This window comes from Pongo abelii, chromosome 3 (assembly GCF_028885655.2).
Source record: "Pongo abelii isolate AG06213 chromosome 3, NHGRI_mPonAbe1-v2.0_pri, whole genome shotgun sequence".
In the NCBI taxonomy this organism is placed as follows: Eukaryota; Metazoa; Chordata; class Mammalia; order Primates; family Hominidae; genus Pongo; species Pongo abelii.
Window position 1 is genome coordinate 6,223,784 of NC_071988.2, and position 26,154 is coordinate 6,249,937.

General features: G+C 48.6%; 2 protein-coding genes across 8 annotated transcripts in view; both read right to left on the bottom strand.

Annotated features, from left to right (window-relative positions):
* Nucleotides 1–3,607: 3,607 nt before the first annotated feature.
* Nucleotides 3,608–6,173, bottom strand: MRFAP1 (Morf4 family associated protein 1). Of its 2 annotated transcripts, XM_054553691.2 has the most exons (3): nucleotides 5,626–6,170; nucleotides 5,076–5,506; nucleotides 3,608–4,604 (listed from the first exon to the last, which is right to left on the bottom strand). In XM_054553691.2, exon 2 carries the CDS (start codon nucleotides 5,469–5,471, stop codon nucleotides 5,088–5,090), a length of 384 nt encoding a protein of 127 aa, XP_054409666.1. In that variant the 5' UTR covers nucleotides 5,472–5,506; nucleotides 5,626–6,170; the 3' UTR covers nucleotides 3,608–4,604; nucleotides 5,076–5,087. The 2 variants fall into 2 exon arrangements, with proteins under 2 accessions (XP_054409666.1, XP_002814601.3); XM_002814555.6 differs by having other exon boundaries at nucleotides 5,076–6,173.
* A 14,790-nt stretch (nucleotides 6,174–20,963) lies between these two features.
* Nucleotides 20,964–26,154, bottom strand: part of MAN2B2 (mannosidase alpha class 2B member 2) — a 53,277-nt gene continuing 48,086 nt past the window's right edge. For 3 of the 6 annotated variants that reach the window (XM_063722573.1, XM_063722583.1, XM_063722584.1), the window contains 2 exons: nucleotides 23,673–23,900; nucleotides 20,964–22,202 (listed from right to left, as the gene is read on the bottom strand). In XM_063722573.1, the coding sequence (XP_063578643.1) occupies nucleotides 21,942–22,202; nucleotides 23,673–23,900 (489 nt within the window). In that variant the 3' untranslated portion in view covers nucleotides 20,964–21,941. 6 annotated transcript variants of the gene reach the window in all.

A 26,154-nucleotide genomic window follows, 5' to 3' on the forward strand; every position in this document is an offset into this window, starting at 1 on the left:
CCACAGAGCAGTATGGAAATCAGAGAAGGGGAAAAGAGAATTGACTCAGGGAGGGTCTAACATAGGCTGGGCTGTGTATTAGTCTGTTCTCATGCTGCTATGAAGAAATACCCGAGACTGATAATTTATAAAGGAAAGAGGTTTAATTGACTCCCAGTTCAACGTGGCTGAGGAGGCCTCAGGCAACTTAAAATCGTGGCAGAAGGGGAAGCAAACCTGTCCTTTTTCGTATGGCGGCAGGAAGGAGAAGTGCCGAGCAAAGGGAGAAAAGCCCCTTGTAAAACCATCAGATCTCGTGGAAACTCACTATCACAAGAACAGTATGGGGGTAACCACCCCATGATTCAGTGACCTCCCACCGGGTCACTCCCAGGACAAGATGAGATTTGGGTGGGGACACAGCCAAACCATATCAGGCAGTGACTGAAGCAGGCCCTGGATGGATTTGGTAGATTTACCTGGCCACAGTGTTAACCAGGGCAACAAATCCCCGTTTATCTCTGGAAGGTGGTAGGAACTCAAGCCACTCCATGTTTACCTGCTGCCTGGAAGGGGGAGAATGGCCAGGAGTAGGAGTTTGAACGTGCGCTTTCTTTCACCTTGAAGTCATTACAAGGCAGAGGAAAGTCAAGAGCTACATGTGAAAACCAGAGACAGGAGATAACATGTTGGACAATGCCTGGGCTAGTGGGAGGGATGTGATCAACGGGCCTCAGGTAGAAGGGAGAACAACCCTTTCATCAAAACACAAGGAATGGAAGAAATAATGAGTATCTGTATCAGTCATCTTAGTCTAAGTTGTTATTGTAACAAACAATCCCCAAATCTCAGTGGCTTAAAACAACTAAGGTTTTTCCTTGTTTGTGGTACTCATCATAGATTGGTAGGGAACTATGGTCATTAAGTTCAGCCACCATCTGGAATGTTGCTGGTTCCTGTACCAGAGGGAAGAGACAGCTCTGCGGGGTGTTGCTTTGGAGGTTCTGGGTTGGATGCAACAGATGTAACTTTCCTTTGTAACTCATTGGCCAGAATTAATCACATGGCCCCACCCAACCCCAAGGGGGCCAGAAAGTGCCATCCTACTCTGTGCCTAGAAGGCAGAGAATTGGAATTTATTTGGTGAACAGCACTAATAACTTCTATATTTTAACCCAGAAAAGCTTCATTGCTCTCTGAGGTTCTTTCCAGCTCTGCCATCCTGTAATACCACGACTTTGGGAGGCCAAGGCAGGTGGATCACTTGAGGCCAGGAATTCAAGACCAGCCTGGCCAACATAGTGAAACCCTGTCTCTACTAAAAATGCCAAAAATTAGCAGGGCATGGTGGCACCCACATGTAACCCCAGCTACTCGGGAGGCTGAGGCAGGAGAATTGCTTGAGCCCTGGGAGGCAGAAGTTGCAGTGAGCTGAGATCATGCCACTACACTCCAGCCTGGGCAACAGAGTTAGACCCTGTCTCAATAAATAAATAAATAAATAATTATGGCAACTCCAGCCAGAAAATTTAATGACTGTACAGCCACATAAGACTCTCAGAATGCTTCTTATCACATTCTTTGCTTAGAAAATGCAAGATTGGATTGCTCCTCCAATTGCTAGCAAGCCAGGAGTATGAAATTCAGGAGCTGGGGCAATTGGAAATTAGTGGCTGCATTGCAGTTGTGACCAGAATCATAAAAAAGAGGAACTAAGGAGTTACTGGAAAGATTTTAGGACAATAGTTTTCAAACGCTGGCATAAGAATGAACACTATGCAGCCTTAAAAAAAAAAAAAAGAATGCAGATTTAGATGTTAGATAGGAAAAGACTTCCAAGTAAACAGACAAATGAAGGACATGAACAGATTATACAGTGTGCTACCATTAATGTAAAAAACAAAACAAACAGGTGGACTGGGCGCGGTGGCTCATGCCTGTAATGCCAGCACTTTGGGAGGCCAAGGCGGGTGGATGGCTTGAGCTCAGGAATTTGAGACCAAAATGGCCAAGATGGCAAAAACCTGTCTCTACAAAAAATACAAAAATTAACCGCGGTGATGTTCTAGTTACTCAGGAGGCTAAGGTGATCACTTGAGCCCAAGAGTTCAAGACCAGCCTGGACAAATAGCAAAACCCCACCTCCACACACACACACACAAATACACAAATTTCCAGCTACCCGGGAGGCTGAGGTGGGAGGATCGCCTGACACCAGGAGGTCAAGGCTGCAGTGAGTGATCACAACACTGCATTCCAGCCTGTGAGACACAGAGACCCTGTCTCACCAAAAAAAAAAAAAAAAAAAAAAAAAAAGTGGAAGCCGTTCAAACACATTAGTATTTGTAAGGATATACAAGAAACTTGTAGTTTCCTGGGAGGGGAACTGGGAAGTTGGGGAGAGATGAAGGATCACTTTCGTGTCATTTATAAATATTACTCATTGAAAACAATCGACTCCCCGATGCAACGTGGTATCCCAGAACAGAAAAAGGGCCTTAGTGGGAAACTGGTGAAAGCAGAGAAAAGTCTAGTTGGTAGTGTTGTACCAATGTTACATTTCTTGTTTTGGCAAATGTACGAAATGTAGTTTTGGTGGTTGTTTTCCAGTTCATAATTCCATCCTACACATTTCTCCCTTCTCTGTGTGGAACTCACACAGAAAACCTTGAACGTCTTCATCTTCCCTTTTGTTTCCTGGGCCTAGCACGCCTCTCCTGCTCTTCCCGACCTCGGAAGCTGCGCTCCTCTTTCAGGCCAAGCTCTGAAAGAGTTACATGCTCTGGAAAGCTTTCCTAGACCTCCCCCTCAGTGTTCTCCTGGGACATGCTATCTTTATTAGTGCTTGGGACACATGGCTTTGTTTGATTTCTGCCAACTAGGTTGCCCAGAAAGTGGACTCCAAGATGAAAACTAGATGCACGTTTTTTAGGGATTAACACTTGTGGAAGAGAAGGAATGCAAGGCTGGGACAGGGGAGGAGTGGGCTGTGTGGTGCAATCCTAACAAAAGCCTCAGCAGACCCCACAAGCTCAGAAGCCACCATGTCCCTTAAAATTGTCCCAAATTGGGGTAAGAGAAATAACGACCTGAGATTTCCAGCCCATTAGTCACTAGATGTAGGCTACCCAGGAAAAAGGGCATGACTTTGGCTAACGCAGCTCTCCTCTGAAAAGGCACTTCCCAGAGGGCTAACCAGCTGAGGGGTGTTTGTCAGCAACACTTCTAGCAGCTGGCGGAGAAAGGCTTCAATCTGGAAGGAGGGTGAGGTATCACATCTCCTCTATGTCATCCCTCACCCTGCAACTGTAATCGCTATATTCCCAGTGCAAGGCCTAGAAAAAAATGTTCCAATTGTAAAGACTGAAGGTGCTTTGGCTCTCTGAAGGCAGAGGCCTGGACCACAGGATTACATGTGGTTTCTTCCCACACTAAGAACCAAGTGTGTTTTTTCCTCACCCGGTTCCCAACAGCAGACAGAGATAAAGCTTCCCTTTGATTAGAGGCTAAGAGCCTCAGAAACCGTTAAGACGTTCACTCTCCATTGGACAGTGAGAACAATCTGGGAGACAGCAGATTTCCTTCTTAAAGGAGTAACATTTCTCAATAACCTTTTAGGTCTTTCATCTTTTCAAGCAAATGAATACTTTTATTAACATGGTAAGTTTTTTGTTTTAACATGGTAGGGTTTTGACCTCAAATATTTGCTAGGTCTGCTACTCAAATGAACTTATAGCTGGACAACGTATGAACCTTGAAGATGCCTCTTCCAGTCCAGTTTAGGGTCCAATGCAGACAGTTCCATACTCTCATCCCCGAGCCCCTCAAGGGCCTTTGCAAATCTTTCATTTTATGCCAAGTCCTCTAAAACGCATCAGGGTATTATATCAACTTGTACAGAATATCAAGATCTTATCTTCTATTTTAGGTTCCATGTCAAATAAAGCTGAGTTAGGTTGTCCAAACAAACTCACCAGACAGGTTACATAAGATAGTGTACCACAAAAAATTTAAATTTTGAACAAAATACATCTCTCCTCCTTTGGTCTCACACAGAAATTAAAGTCTCCAAATACAGACAGTACTATCCATTCTCCAGCTCTTCTCCAGATTCACGAGTCTCAGCCAGGTCGGCCCATCCACACTCCCCGTTGAAGTCTGGTCCTTTCTTCAGTAGTTACTGCATGGAGTCGTCTTCCAGAATTAATGCAGCTCCTTCAGCACCTCCAGAGCTGGAGAACTCCAACTGTGAGTCTCACGTGTCACACACAGACCCAAAGTTCCAGGGAGCTATCAGGTCACACAAGAAAGAGCAAAGCACCTCAAAAATTTAGAAATAACAACCAAAGCCCGGGAACAAATGTGACTGCTGCAAGAGCTTACAATCTAGGCCCTAATTCCTGTATGTGAGAGCATTTTCAAACAAAATTACTTCCCAAACAAAAACACGTAACAATCGAAACTCATATTGAGGTCATCAACCACAGACCACAGCAGAAAACGTAGTGTTAAGTGAGACAGAGCATAGACAGAGGAAAAAAGAGAAAACAAAAGGCTCTCTGGTTTCGGCTTCTCCAGGTGTCAGCCAATCTCCACCAGTTGACCAGAATCCATTGGCTGTAAACCTAAAGCACAATGGGAAGAAATTCATCATTGAGAGATTAATCCCGGGCACAACGACCCCCAAACCCTCACGAACGCCACCGTGCAGGACGCCGCCTCTTCTGGCCACCACCTGACTCACTCCAGTCTCTAGCAACGTTGACTTGTCCAACGTCTTCCCCGAAAATCCTCTATTTCCACCCCCGCTTGCTGGATGGCCCGGGACCTTGTCCGGTTCTGTTTCCTTGGCGACTCTGAGATTTATGATCCTTCCACTGAACACGCATCACGCCCAAACCCGGCCACTCTGATTATCCCAGGCCGCCACCGTCAAAAAACAAAACACGAAGACGGGGCCCAGATCCGCCCTGACCCGAGCACGCCTTTATTCTCCCGCCCCACCCCCGATCCCGGTGCATCTTGATGAAATCATCGCTCTCGAAGAGCGGCCAAGCTGGGGCCGCTCCTCGGCCTGGCGCGGGTGCCCGACTTACCGCCGACCGCGCTCACGACGACTCGCTCTTCTCTATCCGCCGGACCAGCTCCACCAGCATCTCTGCCATCTTCGCGATCTCCTTGGCCTTCTCCTCGGCCTTCTCGCACCTCTTGGCCGCCCGGCCCTCGGCCGCGTCGCCCGGGTTCTGGAGGTGGTTGAGGGCGCTCTCCTCCGAGGCCTCCACCTGCGTTTTGATCTGGATGAGCATATTGTCCATCTCCCACAGCTTGCTCCGGTTCCGCAGGTACGCCCGCCCGTGCTCGCGCGTCAGCGACGCGATGTCCTCGCGCATCTCGTTGATGACCGGGAGCAGAAACTGCTCGAAATCCTCCTCGGGCTCCAGCACCTCCACTTCCTCCGGTTCCGCCAGCTCGACGATGTCCAGGGGCCGCATCTCTTCCCACTGCCTCGGAACCGCAATAGCGATGTCTGTTGGAGAGAGAAAACCGACACTCGCTATGCTTAGCAACAGAGAGCCCGAATATTCCTGAAAACTTTTACCCTTTTTCAACTTTTCTTCTCAGAGAAGCCACGGAGAAGCGACTTACGCGCAGAGTAACGGCGAACAAAATGGAGTCCCGGCCGTCAACCAGCGCTCTGCGCGTTACGGCCCCTTTCACGACACAGCCGGGCCTGTTTACGGTCAGGGGGGCGAGCTGCGGGCACGCGCACGTCTAGAAGAGAGGCGCTGGCGGCGCCGTCGCGACCGCACGGACGCGCACGCAGGCACGCGCAGGTACGAGACGGCACGGTCTCGCTCGTTCCTCGTTTCCCGTTACCTCTGTGCGTCATCCCTGTTTTACCGTGTGTTTGGAGGGTGGCCTCTTCTGGGTGTTTCCCTCCTAGAGGGCTTCTTGAGCACGCGAGTTTACATTTTTAAAAAAGGCCTCCCACACTTCCCAGGCGCGGTGGCTCACGCCTGTAATCTCAGCACGTTGGGAGGCGAGGTGGATGGATGGCTTGAGGTCAGGAATTCGAGACCCGCCTGGCCAACATGTCGAGACCCCGTCTCTACCAAAAATACAAAAATTAGCCGGGCGTTGTGTTGCACGCGTGTAATCCCAGCTGCTTGAGAGGCTGAGACAAACGTTTGAAAACGGGAGGCGGAAGTTGCAGTGAGCCCATATCGCGCCACTGCTCTCCGGCCTGTGCATCAGAGTGCGACTCCGTCACAAAATAAATAAATAACATATAAATGAAAATTAAAAAGGGCCTTCCACACTAGAAGAGGAGGAGCCTACGTGATAATGCAGCGACCCCAGGTGGACGCTTAAAGCCCCTTGCTTTCACGCAGGGGGGACCTGAGTCCCCTCAGCAGTTTTATTTACTTTTTTTTTTTTTTTGAGCGTGTGTCGCCCAGGCTGGAGTGCAGTGGCGCGATCTCGGCTCACTGCAAACTCCGCCTCCCGGGTTCACGCCATTCTCCTGCCTCAGCCTCCCGAGTAGCTGGGACTACAGGCACTCGCCACCGCACCCGGCTAATTTTTTGTATTTTTAGTAGAGACGGGGTTTCACCGTATTAGCCAGGATGGTCTCGATCTCCTGACCTCGTGATCCACCCACCTCGGCTTCCCAAAGTGCTGGGATTACAGGCGTGAGCCACCGCGGTGGGCCTTATTTACTTATTATTATGTAAAAAGTTTTTTTTTTTTTTTTTTTTTTTGGAGGCAGGGTCTCGCTCTGTCGCCCAGGCTGGAGTCCAGTGGTGGGATCATGGCTCACTGCAGCCTTGATCTTCTGGCCTCAAGTGATCCTTCCACTTCGGACCTCCCAAAGTGCAGAGATTACAGGCATGAGCCGCGCGCCTGACCCCTTCTGCCTTTTTAAAGAGTAGTTTTCTTTCTTCCTTGGATGACAGTCAGAAGGGTCTGGGTGTCTTTTCACCAAACCGGCCTCCCCACACCCCAAGGTGGAGCCTGGCTGCTCCGTCCTGAGGCCCCAGCAGACCCACATTCAGTGTGTGGTGCAAGGCGCTGTCCACAGCCTCTGAGCCCTTCCACTGGATCCTGGGCTCTTTGGGGTCTTAGCTCTGTGGCCCTAATGCCCTAACGCCCTGGGCAGAGCTTGGCGCATATTGGTAAATTTGCCTTAACATCCACTCAACACAGAATGAGGAGAGATACGTTAATTTCCTAGCTTGTTGTCCCATTCCCAAACATCAATAAACTTTTCAGAAATCCAGCTTACATAAATCCCGTGGATTTGGCTTCCATTTTCCAGTTAAAGGGACACATCACAGTTTTGATTATAGCAGAATTAAGGGTTCAGAGAAACGTAAGTATATGTTTTGTTTTGACTTTTCTCAGGTTCTTAATATTTTGGTTGCTCTTGTAAAAACCCAACTTTTGGGCTTACTTGTGTGAAAGGAAAATAAATCTTGGGACCCCAAAATCACTAAACCAAAGGGGAAAGTCAAGCTGGGAACTGCGTCAGGCAAACCTGCCTCCCATTCTATTCCTAAAAAAGATGGCTACTAAGATTAAAAAGCTACATACCTCCCTCACAAGGAAATTCCTTGTGGACAAATGACAGAACTCAGAGCCACCCGTCTGCTCACTGAGATAGATGCATCTCTGACTGCCTCCTTTGGAAAGGCCAATCAGAAACTCAAAAGAATGCAACTGTTTGTCTCTTATCTACCTATTAACTGAAAGCCCCTGCCCTGCTTCAAGTTGTCTGGCCTGTCTGGACCAATCCAATGTACATCTTACATATATTGATTGATGTCCCATGTCTCCCTAAAATGTATAAAACCAAGCTGTACCCCAACCAGCTTGGGCACATGTCATCAGGACCTCCTGAGGCCATGTCATGGATGTGTGTCCTTAACCTTGGCAAAATAAACTTGCTTAATTGACTGATGCATGTCTTAGATATTTGGGGTTCACACTTGACATATCAGAGACAGCTAGCTCATACATTTTTTATATGAATAAAAATAAGTGACTCAAACAAAAATGAGATACTACTAAGCACATATTAGAATAGTCAAAATCCAGAACACCTACAACACCAAATGCTATTGAGGACTTGGATCAACAGGAACTTTTATTCCTTGCTCGTGGGAATGCAAAATTATACTGCCATTTTGGAAGACAGTTTGGTAGTTTCTTACAAAACTAAACCATATTCTTACAATAGGATCCAGCAATCACATTCCTTGGTATTTATCCAAATGAGTTGGAAACTTAGGCTCACGCAGAAATCTGCAGGTGGACGTGTCTACCAGCTTTAACTGTAGTTGGCAAAACTTGGAAGCAATCTAGATGTCCTTCTATAGGTGAATGGATACAAAAACTGTGGTACATCCAGACAGTGGGATATTAATCAGCATTAAAAAGAAATGTGTCATCAAGCCATGAGAAGACATGGAGGAAACTAAAACGCATATTATTTAAGTGAAGTCAATCTGAAAAGACTCCATATTGTATAATTCCAACTGTATGACATTCTAGGCAAGGTAAAACTTTGGAGATGGTAAAAAGATCTGAGTGGATTGGGAGGGATGAGTGGGGGGAGGAGCCACAGGATTTTTAGGGCAGTGGTGAAACTACTCTGTATGATACCATAACGGTAGACACATGTCGTTATACATTCATCCAAACCCATAGAATGTACAGCACCAAGAGTGAGCACTTATGTAAACTAAGGACTTTGGGTGATTATGATGCATTAATGTGGATGCATCAGTTGCAACAAACTTACCGCTGTATGGGAGATGTTGATGAGAAGGGGGAGAGTATGCAGGTAGGAGGACAGATGTTGTATGGGAGGTTTCTATACTTTCTGCTGTGAACCCAAAACTGCTAAAACTGCTATTTAAATGGGAGGAAATAAAGCCACCAAAAAACCAAATGGCTCCCAGAAGGTGGATGAGTTCAAAAACAGCACCTCTTCCCTGGGATGAGGTTAGATTGGGCCCCACTCCTCCAGGTGTTCTTGTGCAGGGCAGAAATGCCAGGTGCACAACATGCATCCAGGGACTGATGAGCTAGCATTTCTTTGTTTTCTCTTTTATTTATTTCTTTCGAATTTCTTTTTCCTTTTTTTTGAAACAGAGTTTCGCTCTGTCGCCCAGGTTGGAGTGCAGTGGTGCGATCTCGGCTCACTGCAACTTCTGCCTCTCGGGTTCAAACAGTTCTGCTTCAGCCTCCTGTAGCTGGGATTACAGGCACCCACCACCACACCCAGCTAATTTTTTTATTTTTAGTAGAGATGGGGTTTTGCCATGTTGGCCTGGCTGGTCTTGAACTCCTGACCTCAAGCAATCTGCCCGCCCTGGCCTCCCAAAGTGTTGGGATTACAGGAGTGAGCCACCATGCCCAGCCTCTTTCGTTAATTTCTGTTCTTATCTTTATTATCTCCTTTCTACTTTCTTTGATTTATTCTGTGCTTTTAAAAAATTTTCTTAGGTGAAACTCAACTCATTAATGGTTTCTTTTTTTTTCTAATGTAGCATTTAAGATCTTAAATTCACGTCAAGCGTGACTTTAGCTGCATCACACAACTTTTGATATTGGTATTTTCATTATTTAGTTCTAAGTGTACTTTTATTCCAATTATCATTTTTTGATCCATAAATTATTAGAACTGTGTTTTGGCCGGGCGCAGTGGCTCATGCCCATAATCTCAGCACTTTGGGAGGCTGAGGCAGGCACATCACAGGAGTTTGAGGCCAGCTTGGCCAACATGGCGAAACTCTGTCTCTACTAAAAATACAAAAATTAGCCAGGCGTGGCGATGGGCACCTATAATCCTAGCTACTTGGGAGGTTGAGGCAGGAGAATAGCTTGAACCTAGGAGGTGGAGGTTGCAATGAGCCGAGATCGTGCCACTGTGCTCCAGCCTGGGCAACAAGAGCGAAACTCTGTCTCAAAAAAACAAAAAACCAAAAACCAAAAAAAACCCCCCAAAACTGTGTTTTAAAAATTTCAACCACATTAGAGCTGTTTATGCTCTTCTATTACTGATCTCTGACTTAATTGTATTCTTATTAGAGATGGAGTTCGATTTGATAGTGATTCTCTGAAATTTGTAAAAATTTCGGCCTGGGCAATTGCAGCACACTCTGTGTGTGTGCTTGAGAAGAGTGAGCATTCTGTAAGGTTGGGACCAGGACTTTATGCACATCTACGAACTCCTGCCTCCCCCAATGTTGCAATAGCTTCCTGTTTTTGCCTCAGTCATCTATAGTGCAATCTCTATGTAGATTTCATTTCTTTGGTGCATTGCAGAGTTTGTCTGGATTCATTTTTCTTTCTCTTGAGTAAATTATTTATAAATTTAGAGATTCTTTGGAAATTGTTGAAGTCAAAGATGCAGTTTTGCAAACCAGTTTGACTATGGGCAGCCCCAGGGCATCATTAGCTGTAGCCTGAGAACAAACACAGGTGCAAACAAAAACAGGGTGTTTCAGCTGGTAAATGCTGCCATGAGGCAGAACTTGCTTTTCCCCAGGCTGGAAATTGGAGAACAGTTTGTCCTGGACCAAGTGATGAAAGGCAGGGCGACATGGGGGAAGAATTGGAACTCCCAGTCCTATGGCTCAGCTGTAAATTCTGCAGAGTAGAGCCTAGAAGGGATTGTTTTGTTCCCTCTTGGGAGGGGACATGATGCTGAGGGCCCAGTGTGAGAGGCTTGGGGCACAGAGTGGCCTTTAATGAATCCCAGAGACAGCACAGTCCCTGGACACCTGGGTGGCCTCTGGGGAAGGATTAGAGCTGCCTGCACACCTGTAGTCCTAGTGAGGCCGCAGGAGGCGGGACTCTGGAGACAGGGCTCAGACATCAGACCAGTCTGAGGACTAGCTAAACAGGGGAAGAGGTAAAAGCACCTCTACAGAATACATGCCCACTGACAACACCCGGACATTACTGCCGCTTCCCATGACAACAGCCTTATGACCCAGAAGTTACCACCCTATTTCTAGAAATTTCTGCATAATCTCCCCCCTTAATTTGCACATAATTAAAAGTGGGTATAGGCCGGGCATGGTGGCTCATACCTGTAATTCCAGCACTTTGGGAGGCCGAGGTGGGCGGATCACCTGAGGTCAGGAGTTTGAGACCAGCCTGGCCAGCATGGCGAAACCCCATCTCTACTAAAAATACAAAAATTAGCTGAGTGTGGTGGCACGTGCCTGTAATTCCAGCTACTGGGGAGGCTGAGGCAGGAGAATTGCTTAAACCCAGGAGGTGGAGGTTGCACTGAGCTGAGATTGTGCCACTGCATTCCAGCCTGGGTGACAGAATGAAAGTCTGCCCCCCCCCCAAAAAAAGTAGGTATAAATATGACTGTGGAACTGCCTCTGAGTTGCTACTCTGGGCACATTGGCTATGGGCAGCTCTGCTCTGCCAAGGAGTGATACCTCTGCTGCTGCTGTACTCTGCCACTTCGATAAAAGTTGCTAATACCACCAGCTTGCCCTGAAATTTTTTTCTGGGTAAAGCCAAGAACCCTCCTGGGCTCAGCCCCAATTTTGGGACTTACCTGTCTTGCCTACTAGGGGCACCTGTTCAACATTGCTGGTCCTGGGAGCAGATGCAGACTGGGCTGAGCTGTGCCACCGCCTGAGATGGGGAGAAGCCTGGTGCTGTGGACTGAATGTTTGTGTCCCCTGCAAGTTCTTATGTTGAAATCCTAACCACTAATGAGATGGTATTTGGAGATGAGGCCTTTGGGTGGTGATTAGGGTTAGATTTGGTCATGAGGGTGGGGTACCTATCAAAGGATTAGTGCCTTGTAAGAAAAGATTCAAGAGGTCTTACTCTCTACTTTCCGCCATGTGAGGCTACGACAAGAAGACTGTTACTGGCCAGGTCCAGGTCTGTTCTACCCGTGTGCGGTAAATCAATCACTGTGACATGGGTTCTGCAAAAGAAAAGAGACTTATTCTCAAGGGCACCAGGTGAAGATGTGGGAAAACAGCTCTCAAATCGACTTCTCTGAAAATAAGGCTTAGGGATATTTATGGGTTAGAGAAGTGGGGTGGTTTAAGGCTTGGGGAAAGATGATTGGCAGTGGGGAAAAAATGAAGTAACAGGTTCATTTTGCACAAGTGTAGTCAGGGTTCATGACATTTCAAAGGACATATGTACAGAAAATGGTGGTGTTAGCATGATCTGAGGGTGGAGTATTGGGCCCTCTGATGTCCAAAGGCCACCTCTCAGGCACTTGCACAGGCCCAGTTGAAGAGTTGGTGGTCTCAGCTGGTTTGAACTGGACAGGAGCTGGCCCAAGTTCCTGAAAAATAACCGAAGCAACCATTACCATGGCAACCTACAAATGTAATCTATAAAGTAGCCAGTGAAGGTCAGGTGAAGTGGCTCATGCCTGTAACCCCAGCACTTTGGGGGACCAAGGTGGGAGGTTTGCTTGAGCTCAGGAGTTTGAGGCTTCAGTGAGCTATGATCATACCACTACACTCCAGCCTAGGCAACAGAGTCAGATCCTGTTTCTTAAAAAGTAAAATAAAAAATAAAGTAGTCAGCAAAGGTTTAAGTTTTAGCATTCAGTGATGCATACTTCAGCTACTGTGGCCTTCAGCTTCATGGAAAAAGGGAGAAAAAATAACAAAAAGCAAGTGACCCAAAGCAAGCAGGGTAAGCAGATCTCATCAAATTAACCACTTGGTTTAAAGATGGCCATTTGCAAACCAGGAAGACAGTCCTCACCAGCCTCCAGATCTGCTGGCACCTTGCCCTTGGACTTTCTGGGCTCAAGAACTATGAGAAATAAATGTTTGTTGTCTAAGCCATCCAGTCTGGGGCAATTTGTTATATCAGCCTGAAGAGCCTAATAGCTGATGTCCATCCTGAAGAGCCTAATAGCTGATGTCCATCCCTAGGGAAGTCATAAGCAGACTGGCTTCCTCTCCTTTGCCCTTTGCTTGCTGTGGGCCCGAAGTGCGTAAACTGCCATGCTTCCTCCGCTTTCTGTTTTGCTGCTTCTCCAGAGATTTGAACAGCTTGACAAAACCGAAGCCTGAAGTTATAAATGGATGGGAAGAGTGAGAATGTACACACGGTCCAAAGATTTTATCTTGCTATGGGAGAAAGAGGAAGGAGAGCGGGCAACAAAGCCATCTTTGTGGTGGTGAAGGATAATGATTATTTTATTTTGTTATTCCAGAAAGGAAATAGAGGCTTATTTATAATTATTATGCCAAAAACAATCCAGAACAAAACTACTAGAAAAACTGAAAAGACTAGTAGAACTTTCAAAGTAATGAGGAGAAAAAAGAGAATAAAATAGGACTCTGGAAAATTGAAAAGGAAAGGAAAAATGAGGAGAGAAAACAATGAAGTAAAATGCACTATAAATAGAAAAGAGAACAAATATTTAACAAAATCCAATCATGGCTGGGCACAGCGGCTCATGCCTGTAATCCCAGCACTTTGGGAGGCCGAGGTGGGCAGATCACGAGGTCAGGAGATCGAAACCATCCTGGCTAACATGGTGAAACCCCATCTCTACTAAAAAATACCAAAAATTAGCCGAGTGTGGTGGCAGGTGCCTCTAGTCCCAGCTACTTGGGAGACTGAGGCAGGAGAATGGCATGAACCCGGGAGGTGGAGCTTGCAGTGAGCCGAGATGGCGCCACTGTACTCCAGCCTGGACAACAAAGTGAGACTCTGTCTCAAAAAAAAAAAAAAAAAAGAACGAGAAAAACAAACAAAAAGAACCTAAAATCAAGGTATGTGTTATATATAAGAAACACACCTATAATGAAGTGACAAGGAATGTATAAAAATTAAGGAATAAAGCACAATTTAAGGTTAAAATATGAAACAAAAGGAGCATTGTGTAATGATAAATATGACTTACAAAGAAGTTATATATTTCAGTTATCTAGTGCTGTGTTCATGACACCCCAAATCTTTTTTTTTCTTGAGACAGGTCTCAGTCTGTTGCCCAGGCTGGAGTGGAATGGCATGATCATGGCTCACTGCAGCCTTGACCTCCCAGGCTCAAGTGATCCTCCCACCTCAGCATCCTGAGCATCTGGGACTACAGGTGTGCACCACCATGTCTGCCTAATTTTTTTTTTTTTTTTAAGAGACAGGGTCCCACTGTGTTGCCCAGGCTAGTCTTGAACTCCTGGGCTCAAGTGATCCTCCCATATTAGCCTCCCAAAGTGTTGGGATTACAGGTGTGAGCCACCACACCTGGCCCAAATCTTATGGTACTTACTTAGCACCATAACAATCATTTGTCACAATTCTGTGGGTTAGGAGTTTGGGCAGGGCTCAGCTGGTTGGTTCTTCTGCTTCATGTATAGTTTATCACCTAGAGTCACTCACTCTGCTGGGTTGAGCTGCTACCTGGAATGGTTGAAAAACCCAAAAAGGTCTCACTCACATGTCTGGGATCTTAGCTGGGGTGTTGGAATGGTCAGAGGCATTCTCTTTCATTACCTTAGTGAGAAGGATTCATATGCTCCCTTTGGATGTAAGGAAAGCTAGGGAATGTGGACCTTGTCTGGGAAGCCACTTCTCAGCTAAAACTGTCATTTATATCATGGAGGGGAAGAATGGATGCCAGCAGAAAGCTAACTAGCCCTGCCACAACCAAAAACATCCTTATATTGTTTAAGCCAGTTTGAGCTAAGTACAGTCTGGATTATATAAAAAGAGCTGTTAGATATAAGATGTGAATTTGGACTTGTTTTATCTTTTTCCATTTATATATTTCACATTTTTGCGTTTTTCTTTTAAATATTTTTAATATTTTTTGGTGACAATAACATATATAACATTGTTTATATTCTCATATATACATGTGCATTTACCATGTATATCATATATATGAGAGAATATGAGTAGAAACATTATATATATATGTGTATACAATATAGTTTCACCTATGAATAATTTTAAAGAAACTCACATGTTAACAATCAACTAAGTCTGGAAATAAAACCATGCCACACCTAGAAATCCAGGTGTGTTCCTTCTTAACCCAGATCTCCCTCGCCCCACTGGACGTAACCCCTCTTGTGACTTCTAGTTTCCCTTCCCTTCCCTTCCCTCCCCTCCCCTCCCTTCTCAGCCCTTCCCTGCCCCTCCCCTCCCTTTGCTTCTCTTCTTTCTTTCTTTCTTTCTTTTTTTTTTTTGAAACAGGGTCTTTCTCTGTCACCCAGTCTGGAGTGCAGTGGCATGATCTCAGCCCACTGCAGCATCAACCTCCCAGGCTCAAGCGATCCTCCTTCTTCAACCTCCTGAGTAGCTGGGACTACAGGCATGTGCCACCACGACCTGTTTTTTTTTTTTTTTTTTTTTTTGTAGAGATGGGGTTTTGCCGTGTTGCTTAGGCTGGTCTTGAACTCCTGGGCTCAAGTGATCTGCCACCTTAGCCTCCCAAAGTGCTAAAATTACAGGACAGAGTCACTGTACCCCACCTTGGCTAGTCATTTCTTTGCTTTCTTTGTTGTTTTATCCACTAGGAATGCAATCATAAAGAATATGGTATAGTCTTTCCCACTTTTGAACTTTATATAAATGGAATCATAGTTATTCATTTGTATATTGCTGCTTTTGCTCAATATAATCTATCTATCATCTATCTAACATCTGTCTATCATCTATCGTCTATCATCTATCTAACATCTGTCTATCATCTATCTATCACCTCTGTCTCTCTATCTGAGATTCACCTGTGTTGATGCAGGTAAGGATAGTTCACTCATTTTGATTGCTCTATGGCAGTGAGTGTTAAAATTGAGTGTGCATCAGAAAAACCCAGGAAACTTGTTAAAACACATGTTCCAGGGCCCATCCCTAGAGTTTCTGATTTATTTGATCTGGGATAAGGCCTGAGACTTTGTGTTTCTAACAACTCCCCAGGTGATGCTGGCACTACTGGTGTGGGGGCCGCACTTTGAGACCTGCTGCTCTATAGTATTCTCTTGTACAAATAAACCAGCCTCTATCCAAGCACTGGTAAGGGGCCTATGAATGGTTTTAATTTACAGCTATCATGAACAATGCCACTGAACAGTCTTACATATTCTTGTGCACACGAACATGATTCTTTTCTTTTCTTTTTTTTTTTTTGAGATGGAGTCTCACTCTATCGCCCAAGCTGGAGTGCCATGGTGCGTTCTCTCTTGGCTCACTGCAACCTCTGCCTCCCAGGTTCAAGCAATTCTCTTGCCTCAGCTTCCCGAGTAGCTGGGGCTACAGGCATGCACCATTACACCCGGCCAATTTTTATTTTATTTAATTAATTAATTAATTAATTAATTAATTTATTTATTTATTGAGACAGAGTCTTACTCTTTCGCCCAGGCTGGAGTGTAGTGGCATGATCTCGGCTTACTGCAAGCTCCGCCTCCCGGGTTCATGCCATTCTCCTGCCTCAGCATCCCGAGTAGCTGGGACTACAGGCGCCTGCCACCACGCCCGGCTAATTTTTTGTATTTTTAGTAGAGACGGGGTTTCACCATGTTAGCCAGGATGGTCTCGATATCCTGACCTCATGATCTGCCCACCTTGGCCTCCCAAAGTGCTGGGATTACAGGCGTGAGCCACCGCGCCCAGCCTTTTTTTTTTTTTTTTGTTTAGTAGAGATGGGGTTTCACCATGTTGGCCCAGGCTAGTCTTAAACTCCTGACCTCCCTCAAGTGATCTGCCCGCCTTGGCCTCCCAAAGTGCTGGGATTACAGGCATGAGCCACCGTGCCTGGCTGAACATGATTTTCTAGCTTACATACCTAGAACAGAATTGCTGGGTCTAGAGCATGCATATCTTTAACTTTAGAAGATAACATGGAACTATTTTCTTAAGTTTGCTCCTTCTGTTTACTCTCACATTAGAAGTCTGAGAGAGTTTCCATGATTGCCCACAAAAAAATTGCCCATATTTTTAATCTTTTAAATAGAAAACACGGCAGATGTGAAACAGTGTCTTACTGTGGTTTTATTTGCACAGACCTGATTGCTAAGGAGGCTGACCATCTTTTTACGTGTATATTGACCGCTGGAGTTTCAGCTGGGGGCTGTCTGTGTACGATGTGAGGGAGGGTCAAGTTTCTTTTTGTTCCAAGTGAGCGGGCAGTTGTCACAGCACCTCTGCCATGCAACATTCTTCCTCACCATGAGGTACCCCATCTCGCTCTTTTTTTTTTTTTTGAGACCGAGTTTTGCTCTTGTTGCCCAGGCTAGAGTGCAGTGGCGTGATCTTGGCTCATCGCAACCTCCGCCTCCTGGGTTCAAGCGATTCTTCTGCCTCAGCCTTCCTGAGTACCTGGGATTACAGGCATGCACCACCACACCTGGCTAATTTTGTATTTTTAGTAGAGACGGGATTTCTCCATGTTGGTCAGGCTAGTCTCGAACTCCCGACCTCAGATGATCCGCCCACCTCGACCTCCCAAAGTGCTGGGATTACAGGCATGAGCCACCACGCCTGGCCCCATCTCTCTTCTATCAGCTTCCATGTGCACGGTCCAGCTTCGGAGCTCTTTGCTCTGGTCTGAATGTTTTTGTCCCCCTAAATTCATATGCTGAACCCTAATCCCCCAGGTGATGGTATTAGGAGGTGGGGATGTTGGGAGGTGATTAGGTTATGGGGATTACTGTAACTGAACTCGGGTTCAGGCCACTCACTCACCGACATGCGAGAGACAAGTTTTGGTAAAAGGAAAGGTAGCTTTATTCGAGAAGCCAGGAACTTGGGAGTTGGGGGCGGGGGCAGTGAACTCTTGTGTTCAAAGATCACCTCTCCAAGTTGTGTCTCCAGATGGACGTTTTTAAGGGAAATCTGGGGAAGTGCGAATGATGATCAAAGCGTTCTTGTGGAACAGCAGCTATGTGCGCAGTCTCAGGCAGGTAGTTATGATTGCTGTCTTGGGGGGACGTCTTGTGACCTTTTGCAGGTGCAGCTTTATTATTTTTTTTTTTTGGAGGCAGGGTTTCATTCTGTTGCCCAGGCTGGAGTGCAGTAGCATGATCATGGCTTATTGCAGTCTTGACCTCCCCAGGTTCAGGTGATCCTCCCACCTCACCCTCTAGAGTAGCTGGGACTAAAGGCAGACACCGTCACACCTGGCTGATTTTAAAATTTTTTTTAGGGATTGGGTTTTACCACATTGCCAAAGCTGGTCTCCAACTCCTGGGCTCAAGTGATCTGTCCCCTTCAGCCCCGCAAAGTGCTGGCTGCACCAGGCCAGCCAGGCTGGTCTTAGTTTTGTTTTTTTTTTTTGGACAGTCTCACTCTGTTGACCAGGCATGGCTCATTGCCGCCTTGACTTCCCTGGCTCAGGGGATCCTTCCACCTCAGCCTCCTGAGTAGCAGGGACTACAGGCGTGTGCCACACCTAGTTAAATTTTGTTACTATTTGTAGAGACAGGGTCTCCCTATTTTGCCCAGGCTGGTCTCAAACTTTTGGACTTATGTGATCCTCCTGCCTCGACCTCAGCCCAACTATTCTTACCTGGTGGGTGGAAACCTGTGGCTAGCAGCTTCCAGGATTGCTGGTCAGTGCACTTCTCTCTTATCTCTGCTGAAGGTCCTCTTTCCCTGAGGCTGTTTTTAATGAATAGTCTGTAAGCTTAAGCAAAGCTGCAATTATATTCAAGCAAACAAAATTTTTCTTTGAGGTAGACTGAGTACTGTTATATTAGCACCCTCCTAGAAACGGAGCTCAGAGAGCTGCCTTGCCCCTTCTGCCATGTGAGGACGGAGCAAGACGGCACCATCTGTAAACCAGGAAACAGGCCCTCCCCAGACACCGAATCTGCTGGCACCTTGGGACTCCCAGCATCCAGAATTGGGAGAAATAAATTCCTGTTGATAAGCCACTCAGTATACGAGTATACGGTATTTTTTTCTTCTTTTTTTTTTTTTTTTTTGGTGACGGAGTCTCGCTCTGTCGCCCAGGCTGAGGTGCAGTGGCACGATCTCGGCTCACTGCAAGCTCCGCCTCCCGGGTTCACACCATTCTCCTGCCTCAGCCTCCCGGGTAGCTGGGACTACAGGCGTCTGCCACGCCCGGCTAATTTTTTTTGTATTTTTAGTACAGATGGGGTTTCACCATGTTAGCCAGGATGGTCTCGATCTCCTGACCTCGTGATCCACCCACCTCGGCCTCCCAAAGTGCTGGGATTACAGACATGAGCCACCGCGCCCGGCTTTTTTCTTTTTTTTTGAGATGGAGTCTTGCTCTGTCTCCCAGGCTGGAGTGCAGTGGCGCAATCTCGGCTCACTGCAAGCTCTGCTTCCCGGGTTCACGCCATTCTCCTGCCTCAGCCTCCCGAGTAGCTGGGATTACAGGCACCTGCCACTGCGCCCGGCTAATTTTTTGTATTTTTAGTAGAGACGGGGTTTCACCGTGGTCTCGATCTCCTGACCTCGTGATCCGCCCGCCTCGGCCTCCCAAAGTGTACGGTATTCTATGACAGCAGCCCAAACGGATGAAGATGTGCACTTTTGTGTGTGGTTTTTTTTTTTTTTGAGACAGAGTTTCGCTCTTGTTGCCCAGGCTGGAGTGCAGTGGCACGATCTCGGCTCACCGCAATCTCCGCCTCCTGGGTTCAAGAGATTCTCCTGCCTCAGCCTCCCGGGTAGCTGGGATTACAGGTGCCCACCACCATGCCTGGCTAATTTTGTATGTTTAGTAGAGATGGGGTTTCTCCATGTTGGTCAGGCTGGTCTCGAACTCCTGACCTTAGGTGATCAGCCTGCCTCGGCCTCCCAAAGTGCTGGGATTACAGTCGTCTGCACCAAACCCGGCTAATTTTTGTATTTTTTTAGAGAGGGGGTTTCACTATGTTGGCCAGCCTGGTCTCGAACTCCTGGCCTCTAGTGATCCATCCACCTCTGCCTCCCAAAGTGCTGGGATTATAGGCACGAACCACTGCACCTAGCCCCAGTGCACTTCAGAATCATCCTGTCAAATTCCACAATAAACCTGTTGGGGTTTTTATTGGGATTATCAGTGAGCAATATAGTTTATTGGGAGTTTGGTGGTGGTTGGTTGTAAAAAACAAACAAACAAAAAAAACAGGCCATTCACAGTGGCTCGAGCCTATAATCCCAGCACTTTGGGAGGATGAGGTGGGTGCACGCCACCACGCCCGGCTAACTTTGTATTTTTAGTAGAGATGGGGTTTCACCATGTTGGCCAGCCTGGTCTTGAACTACTGACCTCCAGTGATCCTGTAGTTTTGGCCTCCCAAAGTGCTGGGATTAAGGCCTGAACCACTGTGCCCAGCCTCCATAGTCTTCTTGACACAGAAACCAAGCCCCATGCAGCCCACATGCTCTAAAGGGCTCCTGCCTCACTCCTTGTGCCTCAACTTCCCACTGCACATCCATGCCTCTGGTGGCTGCTTACCTGACCCCACCTCACAGGGGTGGCCTTTTGCTTGGTCAGCAACTCCAGCCCAGCTCCTGCCTGGCCAAACCAAAGAATGTCTTTGCTGTCTGGTGGCCAAACTGCATGTTGTCCAAAGAGGTCTGTCTCCTTCCAAGCTGGTCCTTTTTGGGTGCTTTCCTTCAGCCCTAGAGGACCATATAATTTCCTACATCTCACAGTTTACTCTCTAAAACAGTTTAGGCCGGGCACATTGGCTCACGCCTGTTAATCCTGGCACTCTGGGAAGCCGAGGCAGGCAGATCATCTGAGGTCAGGAGTTCCAGATCAGCCTGGCCAACATGGTGAAACCCTGTCTCTACTAAAAATAGAAAAATTAGCGACGCAGTGGTGCATCTGTAGTACCAGCTACTCCGGAGGCAGAGGCTAGAGAACTGCTTGAACCCAGGAGGTGCAGGTTGCAGTGAGCTGAGATCGTGACACTGCACTCCAGCCTGGGCGACAGAGTGAGACTGTCTCAGGGGGGAAAAAAAAAGTTTTAAAATTGAGATATAATTCACAGACCATAAAATTCATCTTCCAAAGTTAATAATTCATTGGTTTCTAGTATATTCACAAAGTTGTGCAACCATCATTCCACAATTTCATCATCTTCCAAAGAAATCCAGTCCCTGTTAGCTGTCATGCTTCTTTTGTCTTCCTCCAGTCCTTGGCAACTACCAATGTGCTTTGTCTCTTATACACAGATTTGCCTATTCTGGACATTTCATGTAAACAGAATCACACAATATGTGGCCTTTCGTGTCTGGCTTCTTTCACTTAGCGTAATGTTTGTAGGATTCACTCAGGCTGTGGCATGTGTCAGAATTTCCTTCCTTTTTATGGCCAAATAATATTCCATTGTATGGACAGAACACATTTCATGTCTTAATTCATCTGTGGATGGACATTTGGGTTGTTGCTACCGTTTGACTTTTGAGTAATGCTGCTATGAATGCGGGAGCACAGGTTTTGTGTGGACGGATGTTTTCAATTCTCTTGGGATGGACCTGGGAAGGTTATACTTTTATTGATATTAATAGTTCTGATATTGGACATCCCTGCTGTGTGGTTTCATCTCTCATGGACTCTGACGGCTGCTGTGCCTTCTCTGCTCGACAGGTGGTGCTGAGGCACAGGTGGGCATCTGGAGCTGGAACTCCAGCTTGGCACTACAACTTCCTCTCCTGCCTTGTGGCAGAGCCAAGCCCCTTGCAAGGCTGTTGTCAGCATGGGATGAGTCTATGAAAACACGCAGCACACAGAAGGTCCACAGTTACCACCGGCAGCCTGGGCAAGCCTGGCAGGGCCCGGACGGCAGATGCGTTTTGGTGCTGCTGTGGGTCTTGTGCTCTGCCTTAGGCAGAACGTCCTGGGTTTGTCTTTTGTGAATGAATGATGCATGAGCGTGCCAAATATCCTTTATGTGACAGAAGAGGAGAGGGCTGGCTTGATTGAGTGTGGAGGGGAAGAACCTGGATCTTGTAATGTAATTTTTATTTTAAAAAAATTAGGGACAAAACCCCAAATATGACCATTTCCTGCCATTAGCCTGCAGATGAGCAGCTGACTCCCCAGTCCTGTCCCTCCGCGCTGCTTTTCGCTGTCTTGGGTCTGTTCTGTTACATGGAGTTCCTGGGGGAAGCCCTGGGGCCGGGGCATCTGCCCAGGGCTCACTGCTGTTGAAAGTGAATGAAGAATGTCCGGATTTCCTTTGGGTGGACGGTGATGATGGGGCCTCCTGGTGGCCTCGAGGGAGAGGTGGTGTCACCTAGGGGAACAGAGGTGATCTGTCCAGTGTGGCCTGGGATGCCTCCTCCCAGTCTCCCTCTCACCCTGCTGTACCTGTCTACAGTCTGCTGCGGCTCCCAGTCTCCCTCTCACCACGCTACACCTGTCCACAGTCTGCTGTGGCTCCCAGCCTCCCTCTCACCCCCCTGCACCTGTCTACAGTCTGCTGTAGCTCCCAGCCTCCCTCTCACCCTGCTGTACCTGTCTACAGTCTGCCGTAGCTCCCAGCCTCCCTCTCACCCTGCTGTACCTGTCTACAGTCTGCTGTAGCTCCCAGCCTCCCTCTCACCCTGCTGTACCTGTCTACAGTCTGCCGTGGCTCCCAGTCTCCCTCTCACCCTGCTGTACCTGTCTACAGTCTGCCGTGGCTCCCAGCCTCCCTCACCCCCCTGCACCTGTCTACAGTCTGCCGTGGCTCCCAGCCTCCCTCACCCCCCTGCACCTGGCTACAGTCTGCCGTGGCTCCCAGCCTCCCTCACCCCCCTGCACCTGTCTACAGTCTGCCGTGGCTCCCAGCCTCCCTCACCCGCCTGCACCTGTCTAGTCTGCTGTGGCTCCCAGCCTCCCTCTCACCACACTGCACCTGGCTACAGTCTGCCGTGGCTCCCACTGTGGCAGTGGCCTGTGGCACCCCCTTCTGCCAGGACTCCTGTGGGTCTCCTGCATTTCTGCCCACCCCGATGGCGATTCATAGGTTGGTCCTGGCCCTAGTGGCCTCACTTCCTCACAGGTGTTGCCCTCAAAGCCCAAGAGCTTTCTGAGACCATCTGGTGAGTCTGCCCTTGCCGCACCAGGCTCCCCTGAAGGCATGCCCTGGGGTTGGGCTTCAATCTTGGGAGGGAGCCGTTCACTTATCCATCACTCATCCATCTTCCTTCCTTCTTTCCAACCAACCATCATCTTCCCTCCCTCTCTCCCTCCGTCCCTCCCTTCCTTCCTCCCACCACCAACTGAGCGTGCACCATGCACCCGCCACCATGCTGTGTGTAGTGGACAACAGGAGCTTCACAGGAAAGAAGAAACCCCTGGGGCCAGGAGAGTGGAAGAGGCACTTGGCCTGGTTGGTGACTCTGGGGAGGCCTCCTGGGGAGCTTGAGCAGGTGCTGGCCAGAGTGAATGGGACCTGTGTGTCCCGGGCAGAGGGCATGGTGTGGACAGGGACTGGAGCCTGGAAGCTGCCTGTAGTGCAGGAGCTCACAGTGGCACATGTCATATGAGGCATGGACCGGCTGATGGGCTGAGGTCAGCAGGGCCAAGGTGGGCAGAAGCCCCTGGGCCCCTGGCTCTCACCCAGGGCACAGGCAGGGCGTGCGGTCTGCATGTGCACATGTATGAGGCACACACACGCCTGTGTGGAGCCCTGGCAAGCAGAGACTAACCCAAAGCCTTTCTTAACCGACTGTGGTAGATTTGGGAGGGCTGCGGGTTCAGAGCAGGAAAGCAGCCTCACAAGGTTGCATAGGCCGGGACAGGCAGATGGTTGGATGTGCACCGGGTCTGACCAGCTCCTGAGCCTGGCTGGGAGTCCTGGGTAGGGAGCTGAAGCGGGGGACCCCAAACCTCTGCGGCGGCCAGACCCCGTCCTCCAGCTCCAGCGGTGCAGCATGCTCACATCCCAGGTCCCTGTGAGCGAGCGCTCCTCCACTGCCACCACGGACCCCAGCGCCTGCAGCACAGCCTGCAGGGAGAGGAGCAGAGGGAGGGTGAGCTGCACCAAGTTCCAGATCTGAGCAGAGAACCAAGACAGCAGCAGGGCGGAGACACCACGAACTCAGTGTCCTCAGGAGCCCAGGTCCTGCCCTGGTGCCTGACACAGCTCCCTCATCTGCTTCTCACAGCACATCTGTGAGGACAGGACTGGCCGTGTACTTTACAGATGAGGACACTGAAGCGAGAGGTACGTGCTTCACCAGGTGGCTGAGCCGGAGGAGCAGCCCGGGAGGTGTGGCATTTTGAGCTGCCCACCCCACGTGGAGTCCTCCTCTCCCCATGTTGCTCAGGTGGCCCCATGCCCGGTCCAGGGAGGAAGCCAGCCAGAGTTACCCCATCCCCCTTTCCCAATAAGTCTTGTCCCAGCCTCTCTTACAGCTAGAGGAGGCAGGAGGCCCTTAGGGGTCTGGAAAAGTCTGTGGAGCAGGAGGGTTGGGGGTGGTTCTTGGAGAAGCTTGTGTGTGCTGACGGAGGGAGAGAGCCACTCTAGGGCAAGGCCTTTCTGGCCACTATCGCCCAGCCCCACCCTGCCTTGAAATTTGCTCATGAGGGAGGCCTGTGCCATCTTGTGACCGCAAACAAGCAAAAACAAAGAGCCAGTGTGCTGGCGATGGCGGGAAGACGACAGTGACCGGGCCCACGGTGACAGTGCTGGGGGTCCATCCGGACATGCTCGTTGGGTGAGAAAACACTCTGTCCTCTGTTCCAAGCACATCTGTTAGGTGTTTTGTGACTTGCAGCCAAACTAACTGCGTTCCTAACTCAATGGTCTTTCCACCCCACCACCGTCCACATCGGGAAGGGAGTTATGGTGTCCATCCCAACCGTCTCCTCCTCTCAGGGCCTTGGTGCTTCCGTCTGTGAAATGGGGGAGCATCAGATGAGCAACTTCCAGGACCCACGCCGGCCTCCTTGCTCCCCAGGGCAGGCTGGCCCTGTGCTGGGTGCTGGTACCCGCCATGGCCTGGACCTACTCTCAGGCAGGCCAGGGACTGTGAGGAAAGGATCCTCCGTGGCGAGGATCATGAAAGTGGAGGTCGGGGGGCCCAGGAAGACATCATGGCGAAAAGGTACTGGGGCTTCTCTGGATTCCCCTGAAGACTCAGATGTCGAAGGAGGCCCAAGGCAGAAACACAGAGATTCACAGAAATTCTCCATGAGCAGGAAATGAAATAGAAATAATGCAAACTGGGGAAGAAATGAGGTGGCTCAGGTCGTGCCTTCTGGGGAGGGAGCGTGGGCAGGCCAGGTGGTGGAAGCCTCGCCTGACAGTGGGGCTCAGAGGGCAACATCAGCCAAGAGGAGAACCTGGAAGGGGACAAGGCCTGGGGGCTCTGAGGCTGCACGAGACCCCTTAGTGCCAGGGCCTCTCAACAACCTTCTGGGCAAAGAACTCTCACCTCTCCCCATTTTACATGGGGGGAAACTGAGGCCCAGAGGCATGGGGTGCTGGAGACACCCCCGTAGAGGGGCCTGGGTGTGGACCCTGGATTGTCTGACTCTAAGTCACCTTTCAAAACAGCTCTATGGGGAATCTGTTTTGTTTTTGGATTACGCAGATGTTGTCTGTGTTTTAAAAGTTTTACCACAGAATAAATAAGAAAGAAATAAAATACAGGCCACTCATGCCTGTAATCCCAGCACTTCAGGAGGCTGAGACAGGCAGATTGCTTGAGGCCAGGAGTTTGAGACCAGCCTGGGCAACACAGCAAGACCCTGTCTCTACTAAAAATAAAAAAACTAGGCCGGGCTTGGTGGCTCATGCCTGTAATCCCAGCACTTTGCGAGGCCGAGGCAGGTGGATCACCTGAGGTCAGGAGTTCGTGACCAGCCTGACCAACATGGAGAAACCCTGTCTGTACTAAAAGTACAAAAAAATTAGCTGGGCGTGGTGACGCATGCCTGTAATCCCAGCTACTCGGGAGGCTGAGGCAGGAGAATCGCATGAATCTGGGAGATGGAGGTTGCAGTGAGCCGAGAGCGCACCATTGCACTCCAGCCTGGGGGACGAGAGCGAAACTCTCAAAAAAAAAAAATTAGCCAATGTGTTGGTGTGCCCCTGTGATCCTGGTTACTTGGGAGGTTGAGGTGGGAGGATCACTTGAGCCAGGGAGGCGGAGGTTGCAGTGAGCTGAGATTGTGCCACTGCACCCCAGACTGGGCAACAGAGTGAGATCTTGTCTCACGTACACACAAAAACCCCTAAAAACCCAGGCCAGTTG

Excerpts from the sequence above, each read along its gene's own strand:
- MRFAP1 (XM_002814555.6), bottom strand. The coding sequence starts at position 5,471 with ATGCGGCCCCTGGACATCGTCGAGCTGGCGGAACCGGAGGAAGTGGAG.